At 42.3% G+C, this 22,823-nt stretch overlaps 1 protein-coding gene across 1 annotated transcript in view; it reads right to left on the bottom strand.

Moving 5' to 3' along the window:
• Window positions 1-22,823, bottom strand: part of pkmb (pyruvate kinase M1/2b) — a 38,322-nt gene that overhangs the window by 11,709 nt on the left and 3,790 nt on the right. The window contains exons 2-8 of the mRNA XM_061917914.1: window positions 16,890-17,060; window positions 16,714-16,805; window positions 6,571-6,702; window positions 6,309-6,495; window positions 5,969-6,239; window positions 1,767-1,917; window positions 1,544-1,696 (exon numbers count right to left, since the gene is read on the bottom strand). Of these exons, the coding sequence (XP_061773898.1) occupies window positions 1,544-1,696; window positions 1,767-1,917; window positions 5,969-6,239; window positions 6,309-6,495; window positions 6,571-6,702; window positions 16,714-16,805; window positions 16,890-17,034 (1,131 nt within the window). The 5' untranslated portion in view covers window positions 17,035-17,060. The remainder of the gene's footprint in view (window positions 1-1,543; window positions 1,697-1,766; window positions 1,918-5,968; window positions 6,240-6,308; window positions 6,496-6,570; window positions 6,703-16,713; window positions 16,806-16,889; window positions 17,061-22,823) is intronic.

Here is a 22,823-nt window from a genome sequence, read left to right as displayed (position 1 = left end):
TTAAAAAGTAAATAATGGGGGTTTAAAAGGAAACAAAATAGAGAAATATTACAAAAAGAATTATGAGTTTGAACATGAAATATGTTGTCTTTGTAGCATATTCAACTGAATATGGCTTGAAAAGGATTTGCAAATCATTGTATTCTGTTTATATTTACATCTAACACAATTTCCCAACTCATATGGAAATGGGGTTTGTATGTATGTACACACAAAATCGGCTGTACATTGTGTGTGCTTGGGCCCTATTTTTAAGAACTTTAATACAAAACCTCAAGATAATGTCTGATTAAATGCTAAAACGTTTTGACAGACCGCCTTGAAACACGGAATGGAGTTTTTCATTTTTTTTACTGAGTGAGACACCCAGAATGTACATGAAAACAAAGAATGTGGGATATACAATATTGACTATGAAGGATAAAACACTGAATATTGACGACAAAAGCACGCCACACACCCTCTTCATCAACATATTATACAATTAAGGTAAATGCAAAAAAACAGCGATATGTGCGTGAAGGATAAGAAAACAAAACAAATACAATATAATATATCTGATGTATCACTAAGCTTTAGAACTTAGTTGTAAAATCTCCTTCCGCGTCGGTCCCTGACACCCACATTTCAGGCTGGCCATTCTGGAACACTCTGTGGAAACACTCCCCACTCACACTGAGCTGTTGTAACTTACATTACCATAGTAACTAATTCGATGTCCATAGTAACTAATAAGATGACCATAATAACTCTTATGTTATGCAGATTCCCAGCATGTAAAAACTTAGTATAGTTGAAGACTTAGGGTCATTAGAAAACGGCAAATCATAATGGCAGCTACACATTCCATCTTAAAACAAATATTTGGGAATGTCTGAAAGGCCAGATTAAAAATCTTAACAGGCCATATGTGGCCTCCGGGCCTAAATTTTGCCCAGGTCTGCTCTGAAGGCTAAATACTATATACAGCACACATACTGCTATACACACGCCAAACCAGGCGTTTTTTTTTTCCCTCAAGGAATTGTGAAATACAATCATGTCTTCAAGAGATCAACACTGTACTGAAGCCCTGAACACACTATGCATTTCTTCAGTTTTAGTTTAGAGATAAGGAAAGATTGGCCTGGCCCTCTAGGATCCCTCTTTGTGTTTGTGGACTTATACATTTAGAGTAATGTGATAATCAAACACTCTAGAAGTCTAGAATGAAAGGGTATAAAAGAGAATAGTTTTTTACTGAGAGCCACGTTGCAGTTCCAATTTATGAATATACCTGTAAATGTAGAAGGATGGCCGTGCTCAGGAATCCTTTTGGTGATTTAACCCCCAATTCCAACCCTTGATGTGGAGTGCCAAGCAGGGAGGTAATGGCTCCCATTTTTATAGTCTTTGGTATGACCTGGCCGGGGTTTGAACTCACAACCTACCCATCTTAGGGCAGACACTCTAACCACTAGGCCACTGAGACAGTGGCCTAGTGGTTAGAGTGTTTACTCTTAAGATGTTTCTTCCAACATTCACACTTTCTGCGGGCACTCACCTGATGCTGCGTGCGCACGGCCTCCAGGGGGTAGTCTCCCTTGGCGGTCTCCCCGCTCAGCATGATGCAGTCGTTGCCGTCCAGCACGGCGTTGGCGACGTCGCTGGCCTCTGCGCGTGTCGGACGAGGTTTCTTGGTCATGCTTTCCAGCATCTGAAGGCGGGCCACACATGAGCCGCTCAGACGGACAAAGGTAGGCGAAGGGCGAGACTTCCCTACGCACCTGTGTGGCACAGACGATGGGCTTGCCGATCCTGTTGCACCTGCCAGTCATCATCTTCTGGGCGATGAAGACCTTCTCTGTTGGAATCTCAATACCCAGATCGCCACGGGCGACCATGATGCCATCGCTGGCCTCAAGGATCTCGTCGAATCTTTAACAAAGAAATTCGATAACTTTCATAAATATCAATTTTTCTAAAGAATTAGCTTAACCCTTTTGTAGTGTTCATATTGTTACTCAGCCAGTGTCTGTGGGCCTGCTGGACCCCTTGCATTTTGTGGCTTTTAATGCCTCACAATCAAACACTTTGTTAGAATACTGAGGAGGAGGTCAGAGTGTAGGTACACAGAACATCAGAGAGTCAAATGTGCGAGAAAATGAGAGCAGACAGTGTTGACAATGTTGCAACCTTGTGTGGAAACCGCAGGTGCAGAAACACAAAAGAAGAATCCCGGTGGGATGCAGAAACTGGCAGAGAAATTTTCTGTGCAACGTTCATATTGTTACTCAGCCAGCGTTTGTGGGTCTGATGGACCCCTTGCATTTTGTGGCTTTTGATGCCTCACAATCAAACACTTTTATGTTAAAATACTGAACAGTTGTTTATTGGGTTAGGGTAAACATCTGTTCAGTATCAAACACATTTATGTTAAAATACTGAACAGATGTTTATTGGGTTAAGGTAAACATTTGTTCCACTTCAGCGGCGCCCTGGTGGCTCCATGGAGCTTTTTTCAAAAATGTATGGGAATGGGATAAAAATATGTTTTTTGTCATAATATGGTTTCTGCAGGGGGACAAACACGACACAAACCTTCCTAATTGTTAGAAAGACCACTGTTTAATAAGTTTGTGTTAATGCTTCACTGATGAGACTATTTGGTCTTACTAATTTCAGCAGCCCTCACCATAGTTGTGTGGACTGTGACTCAACCGTTTGTTGACATGTACAACTTTCTCCGACGCTGCCACTGAAATGCCACTCCTTTGTCTCATTTTGTCCACCAAGAGTTTTATGCTGTGCATGAATGCACAAAGTTGAGTTTTGTTGATGTTATTGACTTGTTGGAGCCCTAATCAGGCATATTTGGTCACTGCATGACTGCAAACTAATCGATGCTAACATGCTATTTAGGCAAGCTATATGTACTAATTGCATTGTTATGCCTCGTTTGTAGCTATATTTGAGCTCATTTAATTTCCTTTACTTATGTCCACTGTATATTTAATTTAGTTGTGCATGTATCAGGACACTATCTATATGTAATATTGACTGCAATTCTGATAGTTGTTTGTGTGACATGTTGTTCCAGACCACAGCAAACATTACCCATCTTGCAAAGATTGTAATAAATCCATTCCAAGAAGATGGCCTGCTGTTTCCTTTAACTTGGACACACACATCTGTACCTTTTTGGTCATTTCCAGGAGTTATCTCACCTTCTGGGAGGTTTTACTAATGTTTTTCAATGTTGTAAAAATGTGTAGGATAAATATTAAATTTCAACATTTCTGTCAACAAAGATTTGTGTAGCCTGTGACGCGCAGTCATTTTGACAGTAGGCTAATATAACGAATATATACACTTACATCATGTGTTGTCTTCATTATAACACTTATATAAGACTGTGGGGGTGGCCTGCGGTCCTGCAGCGAAGCGGGACGTTCCAGGACTGGCCTCGAAAACAGCGACAGGTGCATAGATGGGCCACCTGGGCCTGGTTATCTAATCACCTGTCGCTTTGTTATAAAGCAGCAGCCAGGAGGAGGGACGTAGTTGGAGTGAGAGCGAGAGTGTGACAGACACGGACAGACAATTGCTGAAAAGCAATACAAAGAAATATTAAGGAAAATAAATCTTCATTGTGAACTTGAACCGGGCTCTCATGTCTGTGTGTGGTGGTCTAAAGAACCCACTAGGGGGCAACCTCCACAAAGACTTAAAGTCATTTTGATAGTAGGTAGATAAAGCTAATATGGACACTTAAATCATATGTTGCCATTCTTATAACACTTATATAAGTATTTTAATTTTTTGTGACTCGAAACCGAATAATCTTTGGTATTTGTGGTCCAATACTTGCAACATTTTGGGTTGCTGACCCCTGCCTAATCCCAAGGGCCCAAAACGGGCCTTACATGTCTTCCTAACGTGATTGTTTAGTTTGAAGGTTAGCGGTCTGAAATTTCACAAGGGAAATTTTTACAAGGTTTTTTGATTGTTTTTTTTTCCAAAATAAAACTGCCCTGTTTCCATTGTTAAAAAGGATATTGTAGCGGCTGGCTACGGGGTGTTGGCCAATGACTTCCAGGAAAGTTAGGAAAGTGACGTTGTTGCTAGGAAGTAGGAGTTGGAGTTTTTGCCCGGAAAAGGGATGGAGACACATGTTGTGTGCTTGAATTACATTTTGTGCATTAAAGACAAGACAAAGACAGAAGTCGTACATTCCTGGGATTATTACAATATACAAATCAAGTATACACACTTTCTCTTAAAACCTCCTTGGGCCCCGTTGACTCCTGTTATAGCTGCTATTTGTGAACACACCGTAATCCTGGTTTATTACTACGCTTTTACCAAATTATTCTCATTATTGCCGATGACAAAACAAAACAATATTGTTTGGATGTAATTGTGCCTTTTAACCACCAGATGACGCCAAAAAACTGAGTTAAACTGCTGGAAGACAACCAGAATCATATCCAGTGTTTTCCTTGGAGATGACAAAGATTCTTAACCCTGAATTCAAATCTCCAAAGAGAATCATATGAGAAGACAGAATGCTAATCAGGATGCATCAAGTTGCTCTCATGTTGTTTTGTTTCTGTCTAATAATGACTGTAAATTCTCTCTTACATGTTCGTAAGATCCTACCTACCTTGTTCTTTTACCATATGTCCCGGCAAGAAGTCTAGTAATTTAGTAACTAATTAGAGGACCATAGTAACTCATGAGAGGACCATAGTAACTCATGAGAGGACCATAGTAACTCATGAGAGGACCATAGTAACTCATGAGATGACCATAGTAACTCATGAGATGACCATAGTAACTCATGAGAGGACCATAGTAACTCATGAGAGGACCATAGTAACTCATGAGAGGACCATAGTAACTCATTAGATGACCATAGTAACTCATGAGAGGACCATAGTAACTCATGAGATGACCATAGTAACTCATGAGATGACCATAGTAACTCATGAGATGACCATAGTAACTCATGAGAGGACCATAGTAACTCATGAGAGGACCATAGTAACTCATGAGATGACCATAGTAACTCATGAGATGACCATAGTAACTCATGAGATGACCATAGTAACTCATGAGAGGACCATAGTAACTCATTACATGACCATAGTAACTCATTACATGACCATAGTAACTCATGAGAGGACCATAGTAACTCATGAGAGGACCATAGTAACTCATGAGAGGACCATAGTAACTCATGAGAGGACCATAGTAACTCATGAGAGGACCATAGTAACTCATGAGAGGACCATAGTAACTAATTACATGACCATAGTAACTAATTACATGACCATAGTAACTAGTATATCATGCAAAAGCACAGATTCCATGCATTGAAATACTTGGTATAGTTGAAGACTATCAGTCATTATAAAAGATGAGTGCACATCATAATTGCAACTACACTTTCCATCTTAAACATCTAAGAACATTATTTGGCAATGTCCGGCGGGCATACTTGCCAACCCTCACACGATTTTCCCGGAAGACTCACGAATTTCAGTGCCCCTCCCAAAAATCTCATGAGGTAGCTATTCTCCTGAATTTCACCCGATTTCCACTTGGAAAATAATCTTGGGGGCGTGACTTAAAGACATTGCATTTCGGGAGAACATCCGCACTGCAACACAACATAAGCCCAACAGAATAAATACCCAGAACCCCTTGCAGCACTAACTCCTCCGGGACGCTACAATATACACTCCCGCTACCACCAAACCCTCCCTCTCAACCCACCTCAACCTTGCCCCCCCTCCACTACAACCCTGCGCCCCTGCCCCCATGTCCCGAATTTGGGGTTCTCAAGGTTGGCAAGTATGCCGGCAGGCCAGATTGAAAAGCTTAACGGGCTGCTTGTCGCCCCCGGACCTTAATCAGCTATAAACTTTGGAAAAGTCAGCCACGTAAACCACTACACCACAGAGGCGGGTCAACATGTCCATACCTGCGCACGCCCTCGTGGTTCTCCAGCTTGCTGATGATTTTGATGTCCTTCCCCTTCTCGCCCAGAGCCTTCCTGACGGCGTGGACGTCCGCAGCCTTGCGGATGAAGGAGGCAAACACCATGTCCACGCCCTGCTCCACGCCAAACTGCAGGTCCTGAAGGTCCTTCTCAGACAGGGCGGGCAGGTCCACGGCAGCGCCGGGCAGGTTGACGCCTTTCTTGCTGCCCAACATGCCGCCGTTCTCAATCTCGCACACCAGGTGGTCGCTGCCTTGGGTGGTCAGATTGAAGTACAGTTCAACCTAAAGCATTAGGCGGACACGCCGGTCTTCCTCCTTACCGATTTCTTTGACCTTGAGGGAAATCAGACCGTCATCAACGTAGATGTGACTTCCCTTCTGAACGACCTTGGTGATGTTTTTGTAGTCGAGCCACAGAGTCTTCTCATCGCACTTCTCCATGTAATTGTCATCCAGGGTCAGCTTGAGGGTCTCACCTTTCTTCAGCTCCACCTCGGCAGTGCCGCTCTGTGGGACAAGAACAGGATCTTGGTCCTCGCAACAAAACCCAGCTGGCATCTTTGGTGATTGTGGACAACTTACACCCTTGATGAGCCCGGTCCTAATCTCCGGTCCCTTGGTGTCCAAGGCGATGGCCACTGGCCTGTAGGCAACTGAGCCCGATACAAAGCTTTCTGTTGCCTCGCGGACGTTCTTGATGGTCTCTGCGTGGTACTGGAACATACAGTTAAGTACAAAGTTTGTACATTACACATTAAGAAAACGGCAACAATGTATTTTGTAAACAAATGTAAAATGTCATCCTTTCCAAAAATAACGGTTCATGAGGAAATAATACAAAATGTTATTGAATATCGTTACCTGAGTGTCATTTTAGACCCAACACTTGGCAGAGGTCTTAAATACAACAAATATGTTCAGGAATTTGTTAACACTGGAGGCAGCTCAAACTTATTTCAATGCAATGATTATGTCTCGTTTTTATTAGTGTATAACATGTTGGTCGCGGGCTTCACGGTGGCAGAGGGGTTGGTGCGTCTGCCTCACAATACGAAGTAGTAGTCTGGGGTTCAATCCCGGGCTCGGGATCTTTCTGGGTGGAGTTTGCATGTTCTCCCCGTGAATGCGTGGGTTCTACTCCGGCTTCCTCCCACCTCCCAAAGACATGCACCTGGGGATAGGCCCCTCCCACCTCCAAAGACATGCACCTGGGGATAGGCCCCTCCCACCTCCAAAGACATGCACCTGGGGATAGGCCCCTCCCACCTCCAAAGACATGCACCTGGGGATAGGCCCCTCCCACCTCCCAAAGACATGCACCTGGGGATAGGCCCCTCCCACCTCCAAAGACATGCACCTGGGGATAGGCCCCTCCCACCTCCAAAGACATGCACCTGGGGATAGGCCCCTCCCACCTCCAAAGACATGCACCTGGGGATAGGCCCCTCCCACCTCCAAAGACATGCACCTGGGGATAGGCCCCTCCCACCTCCAAAGACATGCACCTGGGGATAGGCCCCTCCCACCTCCCAAAGACATGCACCTGGGGATAGGCCCCTCCCACCTCCAAAGACATGCACCTGGGGATAGGTTGATTGGCAACACTAAATGGTCCCTAGTGTGTGAATGTTGTCTATCTGTGTTGGCCCTGTGATGAGGTGGCGACTTATCCAGGGTGTACCCCACCTTCCGCCCGATTGTAGCTGAGATAGGCACCAGCGCCCCCCGCGGCCCCAAAGGGAATAAGCGGTAGTAAATGGATGGATGTTGGTCGCAAGCAAAATGACACTGAGGCCATCAGAAACTTTGCACAAACAATAGCTCAAAATCCTTGACCGAAAACCACAACACCACCATCACTGTTTACTTCTCCAAAAATATAGATTGTTAAACTTAGCTAACATTCCAAGATTAGCATCCATATGACTGGCCCATAGAATCCTAAATAACACTGCACCAGCGCCACTTAAGCACTTTGTCCAGTTGACATCTGCTGTGACAACTAGAAACACAGGAGCCTCCACCAGGGGGCAGTGTAGCGTACCCAGATGTAAAACCTCTTCTGCACAATCAGCCTTTCATATAAAGCCATAAACGAATGGAATCACCTCACAACAAACTTGAAAAGTCGAACAGATTACTTTTCATTTACAATTGAAGTTAAAAAGTGGCTTTGGAGCCTTCAAAGCTGCTCACACGGTCACTAAGGTGGCCACTATATCTGACACATCAACTTCATGTGGATTGTATTTATCCATGAGAGCATTTCTGTTGTAATTTGTGAGGTGTGTCTTTTAAAATTGTGGTTGTTTTTTCAAATAATGACAGATGTGAACAAGAACGTGTATTGTCTTTGTGTGATGATGTAAATGAGGTGTGCTTGCATTGTATATTAAGTATGTGTCCTTGAAAGGGCATTTTATGACTTTGCTTAATTTGATTACATGCTATAGTATGACTTTATTGCATGATTTTTGTATCCCTTAAATTTAGTTAGCCAGGGACTCCAGATGGAAATTAGCTATCTAGCTACAATCTGGTACAGAACATATCTGTCTTTGAGCTTAATGTTTCTGTGCATTGTCCCTTTAAATAAAGACTCAACTAAACTAAACTAAAACCATCCAAATGTTGTGGGTCAAGTATAACCTCTAAAGTGGGCAATAAATTTAGAATTCAACTTAAAATATCCACAACAATGTCTTTAAAGAAGGACTTTTCAACTGGAGGCTGACAGATGAAACTTTAGTCCACAAGTGCCTAAGATCTTTAACTGCTAAACCAGTGAAGTCAGCATGTTGTGTAAATGGTAAATAAAAACAAATACAATGATTTGCAATTCCTTTTTAACCCATATTCAATTTAAATAGACAGCAAAGACAAGATACTTAACGTTTGAACTGAAAACTTCTTTTTTTTTTTTTTTTGAATCATTACCTTAGAATTTAATGGCAGCAACACATTGCAAAAAAGTTGACACAGGGGCATTTTTACCAGTGTGTTACATGGCCTTTCCTTTTAACAACACTCTGTAAACGTTTGGGAACTGAGGAGACACATTATGGAACTATTTTCTATTCTTGCTGGATGTACAGCTTAAGTTGTTCAACAGTCTCTGTTGTGCTATTTTACGCTTCATAATGCACCACACATTATCCATGGGAGACAGGTCTGGACTACAGGCAGGCCAGTCTAGTACCCGCACTCTTTTTTACTATGAAACCACGCTGTTGTAACACGTGGCTTGGCATTGTCTTGCTGAAATAAGCAGGGGCGTCCATGATAACGTTGCTTGGATGACAACATATGTTGCTCCAAAAGCTGTATGTACCTTTCAGCATTAATGGTGCCTTCACAGATGTGTAAGTTACCCATGCCTTGGGCACTAATGCACCCCCATACCATCACACATGCTGGCTTTTAAACTATAACAATCTGGATGGTTATTTTCCTCTTTGTTCCGGAGGACACCACGTCCACAGTTTCCAAAAGCAATTTGAAATGTGGACTCGTCAGACCACAGGACGTTTTTCCACTTTGCATCAGTCCATCTTAGATGAGTTTGGGCCCAGCGACGCCGGTGGCGTTTCTGGGTGTTGTTGATAAATTGATTTTGCTTTGCATAGTAGAGTTTGCACTTACATATGTAGCGACAAACTGGAGTGACTGATAGTGGTTTTATGAAGTGTTCCTGAGCCCCAGGTGGTGATATCCTTTACACACTGATCTCGCTTTTTGATGCTGTACCGCTTGAGGGATTGAAGGTCTGTAATATCATCGCTTACGTGCAGTGATTTCTCCAGATTCTCTGAACCTTTAGATTGACAATACGGACTGTCGATGGTAAAATCCCTAAATTCCTTGCAATAGCTCGTTGAGAAACATTGTTCAAAAACTGTTCGACAATTTGCTTACAAAGTGGTGACCCTCACCCCATCCTCGTTTGTGAATTACTTAGCATTTCATGGAAGCTGTTTTTATTGCCAATCATGGCACCCACCTGTTCCCAATTAGCCTGCACACCTGTGGGATGTTCCAAATAAGTGTTTGATGTGCATTCCTCAACTTTCTCAGTCTTTTTTGCCACTTGTGCCAGCTTTTTTTAAACATGTTGCAGACATTAATTTCCAAATTAGTTAATATTTGCAAAAAATAAAAGTTCACCTGTTCAATGTTAAGTAGGATAGAATAAAAAAGAATAGAAAGTACTTTATTGATCTCTGGGGGGAATTCAGCCCTACAGTTCGCTCACAATAGACAATAAACACTTTTTTACTATTTTTATCTTGGGAATAATATAAAAACAGTCTGTTATAAAGCATTATTCACATGTGATTGTAGCTGAGATAGGCACCAGCGACCCCAAAAGGGAATAAGCGGTAGAAAATGGATGGGATGGATGATAATTAGTCTATTATACAGCATTATTCACATGTGAATAATATAAATACAGTCTATTATACAGCATTATTCACATGTGAATAATATAAATACAGTCTATTATACAGCATTATTCACATGTGAATAAAATAAATACAGTCTATTATACAGCATTATTCACATGTGAATAATATAAATAGTCTATTATACAGCATTATTCACATGTGAATAAAATAAATAGTCTATTATACAGCATTATTCACATGTGAATAAAATAAATACAGTCTATTATACAGCATTATTCACATGTGAATAAAATAAATACAGTCTATTATACAGCATTATTCACATGTGAATAAAATAAATACAGTCTATTATACAGCATTATTCACATGTGAATAAAATAAATAGTCTATTATACAGCATTATTCACATGTGAATAATATAAATACAGTCTATTATACAGCATTATTCACATGTGAATAAAATAAATACAGTCTATTATACAGCATTATTCACATGTGAATAAAATAAATACAGTCTATTATACAGCATTATTCACATGTGAATAAAATAAATACAGTCTATTATACAGCATTATTCACATGTGAATAAAATAAATACAGTCTATTATACAGCATTATTCACATGTGAATAAAATAAATACAGTCTATTATACAGCATTATTCACATGTGAATAATATAAATACAGTCTATTATACAGCATTATTCACATGTGAATAATATAAATACAGTCTATTATACAGCATTATTCACATGTGAATAATATAAATACAGTCTATTATACAGCATTATTCACATGTGAATAAAATAAATACAGTCTATTATACAGCATTATTCACATGTGAATAAAATAAATACAGTCTATTATACAGCATTATTCACATGTGAATAATATAAATACAGTCTATTATACAGCATTATTCACATGTGAATAATGTAAATACATTCTACATTTAAGTAGAGTCGAAAAGGAACATATGCATAATAGAGTCTGATGGCTGTGGGTAAAAAGGACTGAAATATCTTGTCTTTGCAGTCTATTCAATGGAATTTAGGTTAAAAAGGATTTGCAAATCATTGTATTTTATTTACCATTTACACAATGTACCAACTTCACTGCTTTTGGGTTTGGTACTAGAATTCATAGTTCGAGGTGTTGAATGATTTCAAAATAAAAGCGCTGGCAAGCAGTAAACCCTGAATGACAACTGCAAGACCATTTTTAGCAGACCACAGAAAACAGCTGCTTGAGGTATTATTAGAATGATTCCTGCGTACAGTAGTTAGATCAGCAGTTTTAACAAAGTGTATATTAAGGCTGTGTTGATCCATGTAATTACTTGCCATAGAAAGGCTCATGGTGCAAAAAGGAATATGGAGGGAGTGCAAAGATTGGAACCATGCCTTCATACATAAAAAAACTATTAATAGGTGAGCACACATTTTGTCCGTGCCAGGCACCCTTACTTCAAAGTTTCTTTGACCAGTACATGTAGCAAGAAGTTGCAGAGGTGACATGCGGTCCACGGGACTATTTGGACATGAAGCAGCATTCAGCCCGCATGGAACATATTTAAATACTAGAGGTCACAGAGGTATTAATAGAACTAACCTTTCTTACTAAGAGTGTCTGATTGCTATCAGTTGCAATCATTCAACTTGTGGGGGTTAATTTGCTTATTTAGTACGAACTGTGTCACGTGACCTCAAACTTGACACCTCATTGGCCGGTTCTGAGACAGGCTGCAAGGCTTCAATCTTTTACAGAAATAGCTCATTTTTCAAAACTGATCTTTTTTAACACTGAATTTTTTTAACATGGGGCGGTATAGCTGGGTTGGTAGAGTGGCCGTGCCAGCAACTTGAGGGTTCCAGGTTCGATCCCCGCTTCCACCATCCTAGTCACTGCCATTGTGTCCTTGGGCAAGGCACTTGACCCACCTGCTCCCAGTGCCACCCACACTGCTTTAGATGGAACTTGGGTTTCACATGTAAAAGCGCTTTGAGTCGCTTGAGAAAAGTGCTGTGAAAATATAATTCTCTTCACTTCAACACTGAATTTTTTTAACACTAAATTTTTATACACTGAATGTGTACTCACTGATTTTTGTATAAACTGCATTTTTTAACACTGAATTTTTATTCACAGAATTTTTTTAACACTGAAATTTTTCAACACTAAAAATTTTGGACACTAAATTTTTCTACACTGAATTTGTATTCACTAAATTTTTATAAAGTGATTTTTATAAACTGATTTTTTAGAAACCGAATTTCTTTAACACTGAATTTTTTTAACACTGAATTTTTATACACTGAATTTTTTAACACATTTTTTATACGCTGAATTTGTATTCACTGAAATTTTATAAACTGATTTTATTACAAACTGAATTTTTATTCACTGAATTTTTATAAACTTTTTTACACAGATTTTTTTTTTACAATGAATATTTATAAACAGATTTTTTACACTGAATTTTTTTAACACTAAATTTTTATACACTGAATTTTTTTCAACTCTACATTTTTTAACACACATTTTTTATACGCTGAATTTGTATTCACTGAAATTTTCTTAAACTGATTTTATTATAAACTGAATTTGTATTCACTGAATTTTTATAAACTTTTTTACACAGATTTTTTTTCAACAATGAATATTTATAAACATATTTTTTACACTGAATTTTTTGAACACAAAATTTTTATCCATTGAACGACCCCAAAAAGAATAAGCGGTAGACAATGGATGAATGGATGGGATGGAATTTTTTAACACAAACTTTTTATACACTGAATTTTTATTCCCTGAATTTTTTTTAACACTGAATTTTTTTAACTCTGAATTTTTATACACTGAGGTTGTATTCACTGAATTTTTATAAACATATTTTTTACACTGAATTTTTATTCACTGAATTTTTCACACAGTTTTTTTAACACTGAAGTTTTATACAATGAATTTTTATTCACTAAATTTTTTTTACGCAACATTTTTATCCATTGAACAACCCCGAAGAGAAAAAGTGGAAGAAAATGTATGAATGGATGTTTATGGAATTTTTTAACACAAACCTTTTATCCACTGAATGTCTATAAACTGAATTGAACTATATTTTAAAACACAGCACTTTTAAACACTCACATTTTGCTGACAAACTTGTATTTAATTAAATTGTCAGCATATTTTGATTTAAAATCATTCAGTTCACAAAATACAAACGCAAAAAATTCAGTGTGGAAATAAGCTATTATAGAAATTAATGAGCCTCTGTATTAACTTTACACAACTTAAGACATATTAAACGGTGTCTGTACAAAATAACGCGTTAACGATGCAGTCAAAAGTGATGGTTTTAACGACCACAAGGCATGCTGGGAAACTTTGCTCAGACTTGCCATCTTCATCAGATTTGTGTCCGACAGAGTTGGACAGCCTTGACCTACAGAGAACTGATCATACGAGAGTTCTGTAATGTGTACTTGAGAGTCATGTTGTTGACCTTTTATCGAGGATCAGGCCAAATATCAGTCCTGCGGCCAAGACAGCAAAAGGCAAAGACTGTGACCTTATTCCAAAAAGGTGAGAGGTCAACACATGTGCACATTTCTTGCCAAATCTTGAATGATCCCACAAGTAGATGACATGACCGCCAAGGACAAGTCACCCATCTCTTACTCCGGCTTGTTAGTGATTCCCAAAGCCCAAAAAAAGTCTGCGGGCTATAGAGCGTTTTCCGTTCGGGCTCCAGTACTCTGGAATGCCCTCCCGGTAACAGTTCGAGATGCCACCTCAGTAGAAGCATTTAAGTCTCACCTTAAAACTCATTTGTATACTGTAGCCTTTAAATAGACTCCCTTTTTAGACCAGTTGATCTGCTGTTTCTTTTCTTTTTCTTCTATGTCCCACTCTCCCCTGTGGAGGGGGTCCGGTCCGATCCGGTGGCCATGTACTGCTTGCCTGTGTATCGGCTGGGGACATCTCTGCGCTGCTGATCCGCCTCGACATCTCTGCGCTGCTGATCCGCCTCCGCTTGGGATGGTTTCCTGCTGGCTCCGCTGTGAACGGGACTCTCGCTGCTGAGTTGGACCCGCTTTGGACTGGACTCTCGCGACTGTGTTGGATCCATTGTGGATTGAACTTTCACAGTATCATGTTAGACCCGCTCGACATCCATTGCTTTCCTCCTCTCTAAGGTTTTCATAATCATTATTGTCACAGACGTCCCACTGGATCATTATTGTCACCGATGTCCCGCTGGGTGTGAGTTTTCCTTGCCCTTATGTGGGCCTACCGAGGATGTCGTGGTGGTTTGTGCAGCCCTTTGAGACACTAGTGATTTAGGGCTATATAAGTAAACATTGATTGATGATTGATCTCTCACTACCTTGCTGCTCACTCACTACCATGACAAAGTCATGCAGTCTGGGTAGTTTTCTACCCATCTGCTGGGTAACTAGTACACCAAAAGCTGGGTTGATTTAACCCAACTTGATGGGTTAGGTATTCAACTTGTATGCTGGGTTATTTTAACTGCATTGCTGGGTTAATTCTACCAAATAACTTGGTTATTTTCAGGTTTTTTGGTAGTCCTAATGTCATCAGGATTTATGACCATGACCGGAAGTCAGTATTGCAACTTATAGTTTTTGTAAGATGCTGGGTTACTGGTTGGGACACAAAAACTACCTGACTGCTTAGAAATAACTGCTTAGAAATATCCCATAAATATGACTCAACAGGCTCAACTCAGCATTTGGGTAGAAAATGATAACCCAGCATTTTTTAAGTGTGTAACTCTGATTTATGTTCATTTCAATGAGGAAGATTTTGCATAAATTAAATGGAAAAATAGTTTTCAAGTTAAGAATAATGTTGCATTGATAGAATTGACATATAATATTAGCAAATATAATGATAACTAAGTGTTATTATTTACAAAATGTAGATTTTTTTTTTTAGGTTTATGTCACATGTTAATGTCCACTAAGACGAAGTATTTGCTGAACAAGTACAACAAAACACAGAATTATTTCATTCTGAAACATGGTGAAACTTATTCTAAAATAAAACCTTAAACGGAGTTATTCTTGTCATATTACAACTTCATTCTGGTCATTTTATTTACAATATTGTGTCTTTAAATTATAACTTGATTTCTCAATCAATCAATCAATGTTTATATATATAGCCCCAAATCACAAATGTCTCAAAGGACTGCACAAATCATTACGACTACAACATCCTCGGAAGAACCCACAAAAGGGCAAGGAAAACTCACACCCAGTGGGCAGGGAGAATTCACATTCAGTGGGACGCCAGCGACAATGCTGACTATGAGAAACCTTGGAGAGGACCTCAGATGTGGGCAACCCCCCCCCTCTAGGGGACCGAAAGCAATGGATGTCGAGCGGGTCTAACATGATACTGTGAAAGTTCAATCCATAGTGGCTCCAACACAGCAGTGAGAGTCCCGTCCACAGGAAACCATCTCAAGCGGATCAGCAGCGTAGAGATGTCCCCAACCGATACAGGCGAGCGGTCCATCCTGGGTCCCGACGAGCGATTTCTATAAACTAATCATATTATATATATACATATATATATGTATAAACTCTGTAAATACCACTTTTTTTGCATAATACTTTACATTTGCCCTTATAAAATTACAGCATTGTTCCAGAAAGTAAGTAGATTTTTAAATTTCCTGGTGCATACTTCTGCCTTTCATGGGTTCAACTTTGGCCAGGTTTGCAGCACGGAGGTCATTTAGTGTTAAAAAAAAATAAAATGTAATAATATAAAAAGTTAATTTGCTATTTGTTGACCCCTTAAGAGGGAAAAGCCGAAAGTAAATAACACTAAATGAATATGTTATACATCTTGTATTTTTATTTTTTATTTTTGCAGTGGGCCACAAATAAGACATATTTATAAGTGGAGTATATTTAAAATTCCAGGAGACAATACCAGCAACAACTGCAGTATATTTATATATATATTTATATATATGTATACTGTAATATTGTACATGGTAATTGGGATTTGCTATATATTGTGTGTGTGTGTGTATATATATATATTATGTAATATCATATACATAATATACTGTATATATACATATGTTATATTTTACATTGCTACTATCTTACATTTTTAGTCTACTTTATACCTTTTGTTCCCTTGTGTGTATTATCCTTCCCATCCTTTGCAACGGAGCTACTGTGTGGAACAATTTCCCCGTGTGGATGATTAAAGTTTGCTTGAGTGTACTTACTAATAATTATTAGTATATTGATTCATTAACGTTCACTCACTTCATGTGTGCCATGTGAGAAATTCATCCTGGCAACGTTCATGCCGGCCTTGATCATTTCTTTGGCCATGTCCACCGAGCGCGAGGCAGGTCCTGCATAAGAACATCAAAGACACGCACTTGAAGTCCTTGAGGCTGAAATACTCCCAGAAGATGAGACTAATTGAGTATTCTGACCGATGGTGCAGATGATGCCGGTGTTGCGGGCCACAGCGGGCTCGGAGTCGATGTCCAGCAGGCACATGTGCTCCATGAAGGTGTCGGCCATGGCAGCATGCAGCTGCTGGGAGTGCATGATGGAGGAATCCTTGGACTTGGACATGACTGGACAAGTGCCTCGGGGACCGCCTTGGGGAGAGAGGTCAGGGGAAAAGACAAAAGATGTTATGGAGAACACTGAGCAGTACTGACATTCATTCAAGAAACTGGAGACATTAACCACAGCCTGGACATCAATCAATATTCATTTCTATAGCCCTAAATGACAAGTGTCTCATAGGGCTGCACAAACCACAACAACATCCTATACAATTCACCTTTTATGACACAAAGTCCAACTTGGATAGTAAGGACTTTGTTATATTAGTCTTTGGAAGTGTCCATGGACACTTTTGGTTGCCATGGTAACTGCTGATCCGCTTGAGATGGTTTCCTGTGGACGGGACTCTCGCTGCTGTCTTGGATCCGCTTGAACTGAACTCTCGCGGCTGTGTTGGAGCCACTATGGATTGAACTTTCACAGTATCATGTTAGACCCGCTCGACATCCATTGCTTTCGGTCCCCTAGAGGGGGGGGGGGGTTGCCCACATCTGAGGTCCTCTCCAAGGTTTCTCATAGTCAGCATTGTCACTGGCGTCCCACTGGGTGTGAATTCTCCCTGCCCACTGGGTGTGAGTTTTCCTTGCCCTTTTGTGGGTTCTTCCGAGGATGTTGTAGTCGTAATGATTTGTGCAGTCCTTTGAGACATTTGTGATTTGGGGCTATATAAATAAACATTGATTGATTGATTGATGAAGCATCCCATATTAGGGAAATGTTACATTCCTAACTCTTCTGCAACATGTGGTCCTTGTGTGATGATTGTTCACTTTGAAGGTCCTGAGATGTCAGCATATTTTTGTTTACACATAAAAGTTCTTGTGTTTGTGACTGCAACATTGAAATAATACAACATAGTCACAATATTAACATCAAGTATACACACTTTCTCTGTTGGCCCCCATTATACCTGCATTTTTAAACATACCTTCATCTGGTATACGACTGTGCTGTTTCATTGAAAACCAAATTAATTTCATTCTTGCCGATTAAAAAAACAATAATATAAACAGTAGAGGCCAAACATACATTCTCATTCAGTGTTTTCTTTAATTTCATGACTATTTACATTGTAGATTGTCACTGAAGGCATTAAAACTATTACGTTTCTTCTAAATAGCCACCCGTTGCTCTGATTACTGCTTTGCACACTCTTGGCATTCTCTCCATGAGCTTCAAGCACACCTGTGAAGTGAAAACCGTTCCAGGTAACTACCTCTTCAAGCTCATTGAGAGAATGCCAATATATGCCAAATATAATAAAATAACTTTAAATAGACAGAACTCAAGCATTATAATAAAAAGAATAAAATAAAAACTCATATATATATATATATATATATATATATATATATATATATATATATATATATATATATATATATATATTGGCTTCACGGTGGTATAGGGGTTAGTGCGTCTGCCTCACAATACGAAGGTCCTGAGTAGTCCTGGGTTCAATCCCGGGCTCAAGATCTTTCTGTGTGGAGTTTGCATGTTCTCCCCGTGACTGCGTGTGTTCTACTCCAGGTACTCCAGCTTCCTCCCACTTCCAAAGACATGCACCTGGGGATAGGCCCCTCCCACCTCCAAAGACATGCACCTGGGGATAGGCCCCTCCCACCTCCAAAGACACGCACCTGGGGATAGGCCCCTCCCACCTCCAAAGACACGCACCTGGGGATAGGCCCCTCCCACCTCCAAAGACATGCACCTGGGGATGGGCCCCACCCACCTCCAAAGACATGCACCTGGGGATGGGCCCCTCCCACCTCCAAAGACATGCACCTGGGCATAGGCCCCTCCCACCTCCAAAGACACGCACCTGGGGATAGGCCCCTCCCACCTCCAAAGACACGCACCTGGGGATAGGCCCCTCCCACCTCCAAAGACATGCACCTGGGGATAGGTTGATTGGCAACACTAAATGGTCCCTAGTGTGTGAATGTTGTTTATCTGTGTTGGCCCTGTGATGAGGTGGCGACTTGTCCAGGGGGTACACCGCCTCCCGCCCAATTGTAGCTGAGATAGGCACCAGCGCCCCCCGCGGCCCCAAAGGGAATAAGTGGTAGAAAATGGATGGATGGATATATATATATATATATATATATATATATATATATATATATATATATATATATATATATATATGTCTATTTGAAGTTATTTAATGATTTTATATATATATATGTATATATATACAATGAAATAACGTTAAATAGACACATATATATATATATATATGTTTATTTAACGTTTTATATATATATATATATATGTGTGTAAAATAATGTTAGACAGAACTGAATTTGTTTAAATATTTTAAGCATCAAAATAAAAAACTAAAATTAAAAGTAAATAAATGTAAATACAAAATAAATACAAAAATACAATTATTTATATATATATATATATATATATATATATATATATATATATATATCTACTTATTGCTGACTTATGAAATTTTTTATGAGTGGTCCCTTTTCGGATCCTAAGAGTGTGTACAGGATAGTCAATCTTAGACTCACACAATAACATATTAAGATTATTATCTCATTGTTTGCTGATTGTGGCAAAAGAAAGCTACTTGAAAGTCAATAATGTGCAAAAGAAGCTGGTGAAAAAGCTGTAATGAAGAACTGCCTGATGCATGCTGAGACAAAGTCTTCATGCCAGTTGAGCAAACAGCCTGTCCAAAAAGCAACGAGGGCAGCATGTGTTTCATTGCTGGCTGCAGTCGCCACATTCCTGCGGCCGTTAATGTGCAGATGAACAGAAGGTGAAGCTGAGGACAAAGGATTGTCATGGCTGAGGATCTCCAAACACCAAGAGTGTTTCTGGCTGACTTCTCACGAAACACAAGGTGCACCTTGAACTGGCGAGTCGGTACGCCGTTAACTGGCGAGTCGGTACGCCGTTAACTGGCGAGTCGGTGCACCGTGAACTGGCGAGTCGGTGCACCGTGAACTGGCGAGTCGGTGTACCATGAACTGGCGTGTTGGTGCACCGTGAACTGGCGAGTCGGTGCACCGCGAACTGGCGAGTCGGTGTACCATGAACTGGCGTGTCGGTACACCATGAACTGGCGTGTCGGTGCACCATTAACTGGCAAGTCAGTGCACCATTAACTGGCGAGTCAGTGCACCTTGAACTGGCGAGTCGGTACACCATGAACTGGCGAGTCGGTGCACCATGAACTGGCGAGTCGGTGCACCATGAACTGGCGTGTCGGTGCACCTTGAACTGGCGAGTCGGTGCACCTTGAACTGGCGAGTCGGTACACCAGGAACTGGCGAGTCGGTGCACCTTGAACTGGCAAGTCGGTGCACCATGAACTGGCAAGTCGGTGCACCTTGAACTGGCGAGTTGATGCACCGTGAACTGGGGAGTCGGTGCACCAGGAACTGGCGAGTGGGTGCATTGTGAACTGGCGAGTCGGTGCACCTTGAACTGGCGAGTCGGTACACCTTGAACTGGCGAGTCGGTACACCATGAACTGGCGAGTCGGTGCACCATGAACTGGCATGTCGGTGCACCTTGAACTGGCGAGTCAGTGCACCGTGAACTGGGGAGTCGGTGCACCAGGAACTGGGGAGTCGGTGCACCAGGAACTGGCGAGTCGGTACACAATGAACTGGCGAGTCGGTGTACCATGAACTGGCGAGTCGGTGCACCTTGAACTGGTGAGTCGGTTCACCTTGAACTGGCGAGTCGGTACACCATGAACTGGCGAGTCGGTACACCATGAACTGGCGTGTCGGTGCACCTTGAACTGGCGAGTCGGTGCACCTTGAACTGGCGAGTCGGTGCACCTTGAACTGGCGAGTCGGTGCACCATGAACTGGCATGTCGGTGCACCAGGAACTGGGGAGTCGGTGCACCGTGAAGTGGCGAGTGGGTGCACCGTGAAGTGGCGAGTGGGTGCATTGTGAACTGGCGAGTCGGTACACCATGAACTGGTGAGTCGGTGCACCATGAACTGGCGAGTCGGTACACCATGAACTGGCGAGTCGGTGCACCTTGAACTGGGGAGTCGGTGCACCATGAACTGGCGAGTCGGTACACCTTGAACTGGCGAGTCGGTGCACCATGAACTGGCGAGTCGGTGCACCATGAACTGGCATGTCGGTGCACCTTGAACTGGCGAGTCGGTGCACCGTGAACTGGGGAGTCGGTGCACCGTGAACTGGGGAGTCGGTGCACCAGGAACTGGCGAGTGGGTGCACCGTGAAGTGGCGAGTGGGTGCATTGTGAACTGGCAAGTCGGTGCACCTTGAACTGGCGAGTCGGTGCACCATGAACTGGCGAGTCGGTACACCATGAACTGGCGTGTCGGTGCACCTTGAACTGGCGAGTCGGTGCACCTTGAACTGGTGAGTCGGTTCACCTTGAACTGGCGAGTCGGTACACCATGAACTGGCGAGTCGGTACACCATGAACTGGCGTGTCGGTGCACCTTGAACTGGCGAGTCGGTGCACCTTGAACTGGCGAGTCGGTGCACCATGAACTGGCATGTCGGTGCACCAGGAACTGGGGAGTCGGTGCACCGTGAAGTGGCGAGTGGGTGCATTGTGAACTGGCAAGTCGGTGCACCTTGAACTGGCGAGTCGGTGCACCATGAACTGGCGAGTCGGTGCACCATGAACTGGCGAGTCGGTACACCATGAACTGGCGTGTCGGTGCACCTTGAACTGGCGAGTCGGTGCACCTTGAACTGGCGAGTCGGTTCACCTTGAACTGGCGAGTCGGTACACCATGAACTGGCGAGTCGGTACACCATGAACTGGCGTGTCGGTGCACCTTGAACTGGCGAGTCGGTGCACCTTGAACTGGCGAGTCGGTGCACCATGAACTGGCATGTCGGTGCACCAGGAACTGGGGAGTCGGTGCACCGTGAAGTGGCGAGTGGGTGCACCGTGAAGTGGCGAGTGGGTGCATTGTGAACTGGCGAGTCGGTACACCATGAACTGGTGAGTCGGTGCACCATGAACTGGCGAGTCGGTACACCATGAACTGGCGTGTCGGTACACCATGAACTGGCATGTCGGTGCACCTTGAACTGGGGAGTCGGTGCACCATGAAGTGGCGAGTGGGTGCATTGTGAACTGGCGAGTCGGTACACCATGAACTGGCAAGTCGGTGCACCTTGAACTGGCGAGTCGGTGCACCTTGAACTGGCGAGTCGGTGCACCATGAACTGGCATGTCGGTGCACCAGGAACTGGGGAGTCGGTGCACCATGAAGTGGCGAGTGGGTGCATTGTGAACTGGCGAGTCGGTACACCATGAACTGGCGTGTCGGTGCACCTTGAACTGGCGAGTCGGTGCACCTTGAACTGGCGAGTCGGTGCACCATGAACTGGCATGTCGGTGCACCAGGAACTGGGGAGTCGGTGCACCGTGAAGTGGCGAGTGGGTGCACCGTGAAGTGGCGAGTGGGTGCATTGTGAACTGGCGAGTCGGTACACCATGAACTGGTGAGTCGGTGCACCATGAACTGGCGAGTCGGTACACCATGAACTGGCGTGTCGGTACACCATGAACTGGCATGTCGGTGCACCTTGAACTGGGGAGTCGGTGCACCATGAAGTGGCGAGTGGGTGCATTGTGAACTGGCGAGTCGGTACACCATGAACTGGCATGTCGGTGCACCTTGAACTTGGGAGTCGGTGCACCATGAACTGGCGAGTGGGTGCACCGTGAAGTGGCGAGTCGGTGCACCATGAACTGGCGAGTCGGTACACCATGAACTGGCGTGTCGGTGCACCTTGAACTGGCGAGTCGGTGCA

This window comes from Nerophis ophidion, linkage group LG12, assembly GCF_033978795.1.
Source record: "Nerophis ophidion isolate RoL-2023_Sa linkage group LG12, RoL_Noph_v1.0, whole genome shotgun sequence".
NCBI classification, from domain to species: Eukaryota; Metazoa; Chordata; class Actinopteri; order Syngnathiformes; family Syngnathidae; genus Nerophis; species Nerophis ophidion.
This window is presented reverse-complemented; position numbering and strand designations above follow the sequence as displayed.